The sequence below is a fragment of the Anolis carolinensis genome, unplaced genomic scaffold, assembly GCF_035594765.1.
Source record: "Anolis carolinensis isolate JA03-04 unplaced genomic scaffold, rAnoCar3.1.pri scaffold_10, whole genome shotgun sequence".
Classification (NCBI taxonomy): Eukaryota; Metazoa; Chordata; class Lepidosauria; order Squamata; family Dactyloidae; genus Anolis; species Anolis carolinensis.
The window spans coordinates 13,102,653-13,113,599 of NW_026943821.1; the positions used below are offsets into that span (position 1 = coordinate 13,102,653).

At 42.3% G+C, this 10,947-nt stretch overlaps 1 protein-coding gene across 1 annotated transcript in view; it reads right to left on the bottom strand.

Annotated features, from left to right (window-relative positions):
• Positions 1–10,704, bottom strand: part of LOC100566463 (interferon-inducible GTPase 5) — a 53,390-nt gene extending 42,686 nt beyond the window's left edge. Inside the window, exon 1 of the mRNA XM_062962065.1 lies at positions 10,578–10,704. Within this exon, the coding sequence (XP_062818135.1) occupies positions 10,578–10,676 (99 nt within the window). The 5' untranslated portion in view covers positions 10,677–10,704. The remainder of the gene's footprint in view (positions 1–10,577) is intronic.
• Positions 10,705–10,947: the final 243 nt, after the last annotated feature.

Here is a 10,947-nt window from a genome sequence, read left to right on the forward strand (position 1 = left end):
ATTGAAAACATTGACTACAAAAATGCGTTGGATAATCCAGAACGTTGGATAAGCGAGTGTTGGATAAATGAGACTCTACTGTATATCTTTCTGTTTAATTGCTATTAAAATTTTAAAAAATAATAATTTCCAGGGTGCTGAGTAATATATTTTCTGGAAAGGGGGCAATAGGCCAAATAGTTTGGGAACCACTGTTTTAGACTAACATAGGCATGCTGATTTCAAAACTGCAGTTAGTTTTCTTCTATCGAGTCAAGTTTATCTATTTATTTATTTATTTATTTATTTAAAACATTTATATTCCGCCCTTCTCACCCTGAAGGGGACTCAGGGCAGAGTACTACAACAGATATACGGCAAGCATTCCATGCCGGGACATAAAATAATTATAAATACACACAGACATTAAAAGCATTAAATATTAAAAACATTAAAATCAGTTATATCTACTTTAAAATCAGCTGTTTAAACCAATTCAAGGCACCATGCTGGCTCCGGTCAGAGGAATAGGTTTCCTCTTATTGCCTCATCACACTGCCCCAAAGGCTTGGTCCCACAGCTTTCTAAAGGACAGGAGGGAGGGGGCTGATCTAATCTCACCAGGGAGGGAGTTCCATAGCCGAGGGGCAATCACTGAGAAGGCCGTGCCAAACGTGTCTGTGGTGGTGGTGGACCGAGAGCAAGGCCTCTCCGGAAGATCTTAATCTCCGTGGTGGTTCACAGGGAAATGCGTTTGGACAGGTATACTATGCTGGGGCCATTTAGGGCTTTATTCGCCAAAGCCAGCACTTTGAATTGTGCTCGGTAGCTAACTAGCAGCCAATGGAACCGGCGCAACATGGGAGTTGTGTGGTCCCTGTACGCTGCCCCAGTTGGACTATTTGAAGATTCCGAACAGTCTTCAAAGGCTACATCTTATCTTAATGAGACCACTCTAGGCTGGCTTGAGGAAAGCAATAGTGCTCTCCTATTGGCTGAGAACAACCTCCTTCGAATGGGAAGAGGTGGAGAATGACCTTGGAGACCAGCGAAAGGTTCATACTTCTCTAGGACAGTGGTTCTTAAAATGTGCTCCGTGGAGCCCTTGGAGTTCCTCCTGCTCCTGCTCCAAGGGCGTGCGATGACACTGCCATGCTGGTTCTCTTCTTCCTCTTCTTTCCTCCTTCTCCTGCTACTTCTTTGAGGTCCTGGTGCTCCCAAGGCTCAGCGTGCAGTGGGGTCCCAAGGGGGGGGCAGCCATGCTCCCAGCAAAGCCAGGCAGAAGGGCCCTGCACCATAATGCTATGGCCACCGAGGATCACATCCCAGGGCCTTAGAGCCCACCAGTCCATCTTTCTTCTTTCTTTTGCCTTCCTTCCTGGATTCCTTCCTCTGCTCTCTCTTGCCAGACCAGACACCACCAATGTTGCCAAGGAGAAGTCAATACATGCCTTGCAAAGCCCGGCCTGGATCGCAAAGCCCCACTCTTCCTCTTCATTCTCCTGGGAGTGGAAGCACCTTCCGTGTTTCCAGAACCCTATTTCCCTCCCACTGCTCGGAGTGCTTTGATTGGGCTTTTACTGCATGGCAGAAAGGGGTTGGACAGCATAGCCCCTGGGATTGCTATTATTATTATTATTATTATTATTATTATTATTATTATTATTATTATCATCATCATCATCATCATCATCATTATTATTGCAATGACTGGATGGCAATCTGTTGAGAGTGCTTTGCTTTTACTGCATGGCAGAAAGGAGTTGGATTGCATAGCCCCTGGAGTTGCTATTATTATTATTACTACTACTACTAAGATTGGATTGCCATCTGTTGGGGATGGTTGGGCTTTTACTGCATGGCAGAAGGGGGTTGGACTGGATTGTTCTTCATTTTAAATATCCCTGTATTATAATATTAATACTATAATATTAATTGTACTATAATATAATATTAGGAGCCCCAGTAGCGAAGTGTGTTAAAGCACTGAGCTGCTCAACTTGCAGACCGAAAGGTCCCAGGTTCAAATCCCGGGAGTAGAATGAGCGTCTGCTGTTAGCTCCAGCTTATGCCAACCTAGCAGTTCGAAAACATGCCAATGTGAGTAGATCAATAGGTACCGCTCCGGCGGGAAGGTAACGGTGCTCCATGCAGTCATGCCGGCCACGTGACCTTGGAGGTATATATGGACAATGCCGGCTCTTCGGTTTAGAAATGGAGATGAGCACCAACCCCCATAGTCAGACATGACTGGACTTAACGTCAGGGGAAACCTTTACCTTTACCTATAATATTAAGATTCCTATCTTAACACTCTCGGTGCATATGTATGCATTTAAATGTTAAGGTGTTACCAACTATGATTGGCACTCAATGTGTGCATGTATGTCTCTTCAAGCTGCTTGTCAACTAATAGTGACTTGATGAGTTTCACAAGGTTTTCTTAGCAGCTTATGGGTTTTTGGCATGGCCAAGCTAGTGCTCCTCCTGCCAACCTAGCAGTTTGAAAACATGCAAATGTGAGTAGATCAATAGGTACCGCTCCGGCGGGAAGGTAACGGCGCTCCATGCAGTCATGCCGGCCACATGACCTTGGGGGTGTCTACAAACAACACCGGCTCTTCGGCTTAGAAATGGAGATGAACCCCAGAGCCGGTCACGACTGGACTTAACGTCAGGGGAAAACCTTTACCTTTACTAAGCTAGTGCTCTTGTACTGGCCTAAGTGCTGTTGCTATTCTTTTCCCCTTCAGCATACAATGCAAGAAACAAGAAAACCTTTTGAAACCAGAAAGCAAGGAAGTTCATCACTAAAAAGCACCGTTCATCACTAAAAGTTGGGTTTGTTTACCCCACAAGCAAGACAGGCTGTCTTTTTAAAAAAGTAAAGACAACTGATCATGTCAAACAGAACTTTTCAAACATTTCATGTTGGTGATGCACTTTTTAGATATGCATCATTTTGCAACACAGTAATTCAGTTTTAATAGCAAATTGGAGGTTAAACCAACCCCTTATAGGAGATACAGGCACATACATAAATTGCAATACTGAAATGTATGGGCACAGCATGTGTTATAAAAATGTTTTCTTTATATTTTAAAAATATATGATTGATAAGATAATAACACACATTTCCAAGATTTCTATCATTTTTTGTTATGTTTGTGCGACACATTTACACACCACTCAGATGTGAGCCAGTGAATCAAACTGCAAGAGAAGAGATTCCACCTAAAACATTAGGGAAAAAACTTGTAACCATACAGAGCTGTTCAACTGTGGGACCTATTATTCAGAAGGTTTAGACTCTCCTTCTTTGGGGGTCTTTTAATAGAAGTTAAATTGATGTCTTTTGGGAATGATTTCAACTTGCAGTGGATTAGACGAGATGGCTTTGCTGTATTTTCTGACTTTATTATCCTGTGATTCTGACTCAAGAAACTCTAGTTCCCTTTCTGAGCACTGAGTTTATTCGATCTCCAAATATTTACTTGCACGGCTAAATGTATGATCTTTATTCCCACGGAGGAAGCGTGCAGTGCTGGCCCATAGCCCTGAGGTCCTGATCCGGTAGTGGATGCTACCATCTCTTACATTATAGATATTGATGATATTTTGCCCATTCCCAGAAGCAAAAGTCACCACCTGCCCACCACAATCCACAACCATGTGGGCATTGTCTTGGATGCAGAATGGCTCCTTGGCAAACTCCTCTATAGCAAAATCAAGGCAGCCCCCAAGTTCAGGGGAAAGGGCCCCCCAGGACTGCAATTTCCCTCTCACCCTCCGCATATTGAAGATGCTCAACGGTTCCTGACGAACTGAGAGTCTTGCGAGGTACATCTCCGGTGTCAGCTCCCGGATACTGTGCTGGATCTCATTGTATAAGAGATACACTGAAATCTCACACTCTCCATTGCCAGAGAGAAATTCTATCGGCGTCCCGGCACACTGGATAACCATCCGAGCATTTTGCTGCACCAACGGGGGTTCCTTGTCAAAGATGTCAATGGCGACGTCGAAACAAGCCTTGAGAAGAATGTTTACCCCACTCAATTGATCGCGATGCCTCAAGAGATTCCCCACCGTCAGGGGTTCAAAGGAGGGCAGCAGGGTGGCCACGAAGAACAGGGCATCCTTGAGGACTTTGATGACACCAGGAGACCACCACCGTTGCCTGGTCGCCACAGACAACCCCTGCCCTCTGCTCATGGGAGAATGGTCTTCCTGGCCCACAGTAAGCCAAATAACAAATAGGAGGAGGAAAGAAAGCAACACCACAAATGTCACTACCATTAAAAATTTCCATAGGATTTTTTTCATGTGAGCAGCAAAGAAGGGGAGCATTGCATCAAGGCCCCACTGGATGCCATTATGCAGCCAAGCTGCCATATTCCTGAAAGAAATAAAATGTCATCAGTCATGTGGTAGATATCGTAAAGCTTTAATTCTCAGGTTGTACTTCTGTCTCATCGTTTATTCTTGGAAACTAAGCTAGTGGTCATTACTGTTGGAAATACAACAATGGTTAGCACTGAAGAGTGAAGTATGCTGCACAGTGGAGCTGTAGTCATAGGGTTAGATCAGTGGTTCTCAACCTGTGGGTCCCCAGATGTTTTGGCCTTCAACTCCCAGAAATTGTAAGAGCTGGTAAACTGGCTGGGAATTTTTGTAGGTCAAAACACCTGGGAACCCACAGGTTGAGAACCACTGGGTTAGATAGTTCAAATGAGGCCGGGCTGTGGCGCAGGCTGTTGAGCAGCTGCAATAAATCACTCTGACCATGAGGTCATGGGTCCGAGGCCAGCCCGTGGCGGGATGAGCACCCGTCAATAAAAAATAAAAAATAGCCCCTGCTCGTTGCTGACCTAGCAACCCGAAAGATAGTTGCATCTATCAAGTAGGAGATAAGGTACCACTTATAGAAAGTGGGGAGGCAAATTTAACTAATTTACGACGTTGGAATGAGGAAGTGCGGTCAGAGTGGATTATGAAGCAGCTGCTCCCCCCTGTGGCCAGAATCGAACATCCCCTCAGGAAAGGTTAAATTGCCTCTGCGTCTGTCTGTCTCTGTCTCGGTTCTATGTATATGGGCATTGAATGTTTGCCCTGTGTGTGTATAAGGTGATCCGCCCTGAGTCCCCTTCGGGGTGAGAAGGGCGGAATATAAATACTGTAAATAAATAAATAAACTCCCAGAAATCCTAACAGCTGGTAAACTGGCTGGGAATTTTTGTAAGTCAAAACACCTGGGGACCCACAGGTTGAGAATCACTGGGTTAGATAGTTCAAATGACTAGAACCATCATCCCTCTATCTCTATTTAACCTAACCCCAGTGTGATTTCCAACCTGCCCTACCACATTCACTGGGATTAGGGAAACAAGAAGCTTGCAAAAATGAAAACCTATGAACCAAAACATGCAATTTTATTAACTACTCAAAGAAACTAAAGGTCCTCCAGTACAAATTTACTGTCAGTTTCTGCCGGACACTGCAGCAAATACTATTTCAGCCTACATTAATACAACTCTAGTTTCCAAGTCAGGAGTAATGATTGCCACATTGTATTCGAGCTTCATTGAAACTCTGTGTTCAGTTCTAGGTAAAGGTAAACATTTTCCCCTGACATTAAGTCTAGTCGTGTCTGACTCTGGGGGTTGGTGATCATCACCACTTCTAAGCCAAAGAGCCGGCGTTATCCATAGACACCTCCAAGGTCATGTAGCTGGCATAACTGCATGGAGCGCCGTTACCTTACTGCCAGAGTGGAACCTAGTGATCTACTCACATTTACATGTTTTCAAATTGCTAGATTGGCAGAAGCTGGGGCTAATAGCAGGAGCTCACCCTGCTCCCCGGATTCAAACCACTGACCTCTCGGTCAGCAATCTCATCTGTTTAACCCGCTTTGCCACCGGGGGCTCAGTTCTAAGCACCTCATTTTTTAAAAAAGTATATAGACAATTGGGGTGTGTAATTCAGGTAAACCCCGTGTAATTTTCAATGTCCAATTTTCAGCTGTCTGAATTCAGGAGAGCAAAAGGCCATTTTTCAATCTGGCTGTTGAAAGATCTGTTTTGGCTTCGGAAAGATACAATCCCTTGGTGGCAATGGGGGAAACTTCCCATACTCCCCTTTCCATCATTTTTAAGGCTATCGGGACGAAAATGGCCACAACATGGAGGAGACATTTACCACTGCAAGCCCGCCAAGTTTCAGAATGTTTGGGTCATCCACTGATTTTTTAGGAAATTCTTAAAAGTTTCTAGAAGTAAGGTCTCCTTTAAAAAAAAAAACCAAAAAGGTATTCCCCAGAATTTTTTCAGCAGCAGGGCGTCATTCCTGCCAACTATCATAAAGATCCACACACCACACGATTTATGGGAAATTTTCAAAATTTTATTATTATATATTTCTAGTTATTTACATTTTATATGTGGGGAGAGGGTAGTTCAGGATTCTTGAGTGAGAGAAGTAGTACACGCAGAGAAGTCAGGTGAACTAAGGCAAGAGTATACACAAGCCATAAGATAGGCGAGGGGAATTGTCACACTCAAGGCAGCAGAGCACCAAGAACCATACACGGAGGCCAATAAACTATCTAATATCTTTATTAAGGAAATATATAACAATGATAAAAGCAAGTAGAAAATATAGTCCAGAAGCAGACCTTTCAAATAAGGTCAAATATAGTCCAGAAATAGTTTGTCCAATAAATGATATTAGAGTCCAAAGATAAAATCCAATAAACCGGAACACACACTATTGCCACTATTGCCAAACAATAGTGTGGGGAATTGTCCAGGGTCTTTCAAGGTCCAAGGTAAAATCCACAACAAGGCTGGAACCAAAACTTGATTCTAGGAACAAGGTCCGTGACTATGAACAAGGCAAGGCAATTCTTGAATACTTGAATAAGCAAGGCAAGGAAACTGGATTTGCGGACTTTGCGAAGTCCACACAAGGCTGGAACACGATTTCACTCCTGAAGCTGCTCTGTTGTCTCCGCACGGAATCAACCGTGCCAGGCACCTTTAACTGGGTCTCGTTTTCCCGCCAAACAGGTGCCCAGCGTTCTCTTTCCCTAGAGAACAAGAAACGAAACCCAACTGTCCAGATGTGAGACTCCCTGGATTTTCCCAGGGGAAACATGGCTAATCAGTGTCTTGTTTGGCTGCAATTCTTAAGCTCCTGCGAACCCGCTCTTTCATTCCCCTGTCTGCAGCAAAGGACTGTCTCCTAGCGAAGGGAGGTGAGAGCTGCTCAAGGTCTGTGTTAATTGGTTTTTGGGCAAGAACATCAACATCAGGCATCTGGAAGGATTCCGGCTGTTGTTGATCCGGAGAAAACCCCATGTTTTCATCCTCATCTGCCACAGGGACACTAGGAGCGGGACTACAAGACCCATGAGGCATCACAGGAATGAAGGAGAAACCCACTTGGGTGAGTCACAAAGACCCCACCTACACTGCCACAGAATGCAGTTTCAGAATGCCCTTTAATCTATATATATAAAAGAGTGATGGAATCCCGGCGTCCAAGAAAACAACAAAACTAAAGGCCCCCCAACCTCGAAATTTGACAACACAACCCATCATCCACGCCTCTAGGTTGATACAACAAAAAGAAAAGAAAAATCAAGTCCTAATTAGAGGGAGAGGAATAATTGTCTTTATCCAATTGCTGCCAGTTAGAAGGCTAAGCTCTGCCACTTGGTCTCCTAGCAACTCACTCAGCCCAGGGGACAGGCAGAGTTAGGCCTCACTTAGGCCTCTTCCACAGATTATCTCATTTGCACTGGATTATATGGCAGTGTAGACTCGAAGCCCTTCCACACAGCTATATAACCCATTTATAATCTTATATTATCTGCTTTGCACTGGATTATCTTGACTCCACACTGCCATATAAAATGCACTTCAGTGTGCATTTTATACAGCTGTGAAGAAGGGGCCTCATATAATCCAGTTCTAAGCAGAAAATATAAGATTATCAATATACAGTAGCGTCTCACTTATCCAACATAAACAGGCCGGCAGAATGTTGGATAAGTGAATATGTTGGATAATAAGAAGGGATTCAGGAAAAGCCGATTAAACATCAAATTAGGTAATCATTATACAAATTAAGCACTAAAACATCATGTTATACAACAAATTTGACAGAAAAAGTAGTTCCATGCGCAGTAATGCTATGTAGTAATTACAGTAGAGTCTCACTTATCCAACACTGGCTTATCCAACGTTTTGGATTATCCAAAGCATTTTTGTAGTCAATGTTTTCAATACATCCTGATATTTTGGTGCCAAATTCATAAATACAGTAATTACTACATAGCATTACTGCGTATTGAACTACTTTTTTGCCAAATTTGTTGTTTAACATGATGTTTTGGTGCTTCATTTGTAAAATCATAACCTAATTTGATGTTTAATAGGCTTTTCCTTAATGCCTTCTTATTATCCAACATATTCGCTTATCCAACATTCTGCCGGCCCATTTATGTTGGATAAGTGAGACTCTACTGTACTCTATTTACAAATTTACCACTGAAATATCACAATGAATTTAAAACACTGACTACAAAAACATTGATTACGAAAAGGCAGACTGCATTGGACAATCATGAACATTGTATAAGCGAATGTTGGATAAGCGAGATTCTACTTTAATATGAAATAATTTCTGGGATAGAATAATGTAAAACAATATAATCTCTAAAACCAGGACAGTAAATAAAAAGCGACACTCTGAAAGCAGGGAAATTGGAAATTCCACAAAGGAAACAATCAGGGCCAGCTAACACCTCCCAAGAAAGGATTCTTCCAGAAAGGAAGCTGAGAAGGGAGAAGGAAGCACTGTGTATTACCAAAGTCATTATTATTATTATTATTATTATTATTATTATTATTATTATTATTGTGTTGCGGTCAACCGTGAAAATGAATACAATCTGGTTCCAAGTATTCAAAAACACTAAAATCAGAATATATAAAAATTAATATGGTATAATAAAACACAACAATACAATCTCTAAAATCAGAACACTAAATAAAGAATAACACTCTGAAAACAGGGGAATTCCACACAGGAAACAATCAGGGCCAGCTAACACCTCCCAACAAAGTCTTCCCATTATCAAAGTCTGGCAAATCCTCTGTTTTCTCAGGGCCACAGACAGTAGAAGCACATAAAATATTGCAAAGAACACCACTCTGAAAACAAGGGAATTCCAGACAGGAAACAATCAGGGCCAGCTAACATCTCCCAACAAAAAATTCACTCGGGGAGGAAACAGCCAGGCTTTAAAGCTGCAAGGCCATTACATCCTAATCATTTTCCCTAATTGCAGCATTCATACTAGCCTCCAACAGACAAAAAAAAACCCATCAGAAATATTGTATATTCACAACCTTTAGGAAATAATATCCCCTGATGGCGCAGCGTGTTAAAGCGCTGAGCTGCTGAAGTTCTGGACCGAAAGGCCGCAGGTTTGAATTGGGGGAGTGGAGAGAGCCCCCACTGTTAGCCCCAGCTTCTGCCAACCCAGAAGTTCAAAAACATGCAAATGTGAGTGCATCAATAGGTACTGCTCTGGTGGGAAGGTAACGCCACTCCATGCAGTCATCCCACATGACCTTGGAGGAGTCTACGGACAACGCCGGCTCTTCAGCTTAGAAATGGAGATGAGCACCAACCCCGAGAGTCAGACATGATTGGACTTAATGTCAGGGGAAAACCTTTACCCTTTACCTTAACTACCACCAATTCCTCAATACTTTATTTCCCATACCACCAGACTTCGCCACAGCAACGCGTGGCCGGGCATAGCTAGTCTATATCTATAAAAGAGTGATGGCATCACGGCGACCCACAAAACAACAAAACTACAGACCCCCCAACGTCGAAATTTGACGACACAACCCATCATCCACGCCTCTAGGTTGATACAACAAAAATAAAATAAAAATAAAATCCTAATTAGAGAGAGAGAGGAATAATTGCTTTTATCCAATTGCTGCCAGTTAGAAGGCTAAGCTCCTCCAACTTGGTCTCCTAGCAACCCAATAAAAAATAATAAAAAACACTAAAAATAATTAAAAACACTAAAAAATTAATAAAATACCATACTAACAAAAATAACTAAAAATTATACAAGAAAATAATAAAATATAATAAATAAAAAGATAACTTACAATAAAATTAATTAAAAAATACAAATAACGTCAAATAAAAATTACACAACAATTTTTAACCAATACCACCACCACTTTGCCACAGCAACGCGTGGCCGGGCACAGCTAGTTGCATTATAAAGTAGTGTAGACTGCATTCTGAAAGGGCATTGCATGGCAGTATAGATACTCTCAGCTCCAGAAAAGCCCATCACTATAGCAACAAATAATATTCCCTATCCAAAGGTGGGGTGGATTCAGTAACTTCTCAAACTCTGGCAATGATTTACTAGAATGAGCTAAGAGATGCCCAAACATTTAGATAGAGGCTACAAATAAATATTGGGATCCTGGGGAAAAAAATATAAAATTAAACATTTATCCATCTCATATCCCTTTGAGTTTCCCAGAACTTACATATCGAGTGCAACCTCTTTCTTTTGTCTTCTCTGAAGAAAAATGAAACCACCGGACTCTTTTTTGAGCTTTCGATTTCTTTGAAACCACGTGCCCCATCCTTTACTGCACTAAAACCCAATTTGTCTATACAAATTATCATCCTGGTTCAGAACTGAAAGCGAACGTACTGCATTTGGCTACTAGTCAGTCCGATGTAGAAGAATCTCGTTGCTTTGTTTCCTGCAGCAGGACTTTCTTTTGAATCTATCTAAGCAACTTTCTTTGGGGCCTTGGACTCACCCCTGCCAGGAGAGGGCAGCAAGCAGGGAGTCCAGCATTTAGAAATAATCCAGAATTCGGATTTTCCTGAAGGAAAACAGGAAGTCGG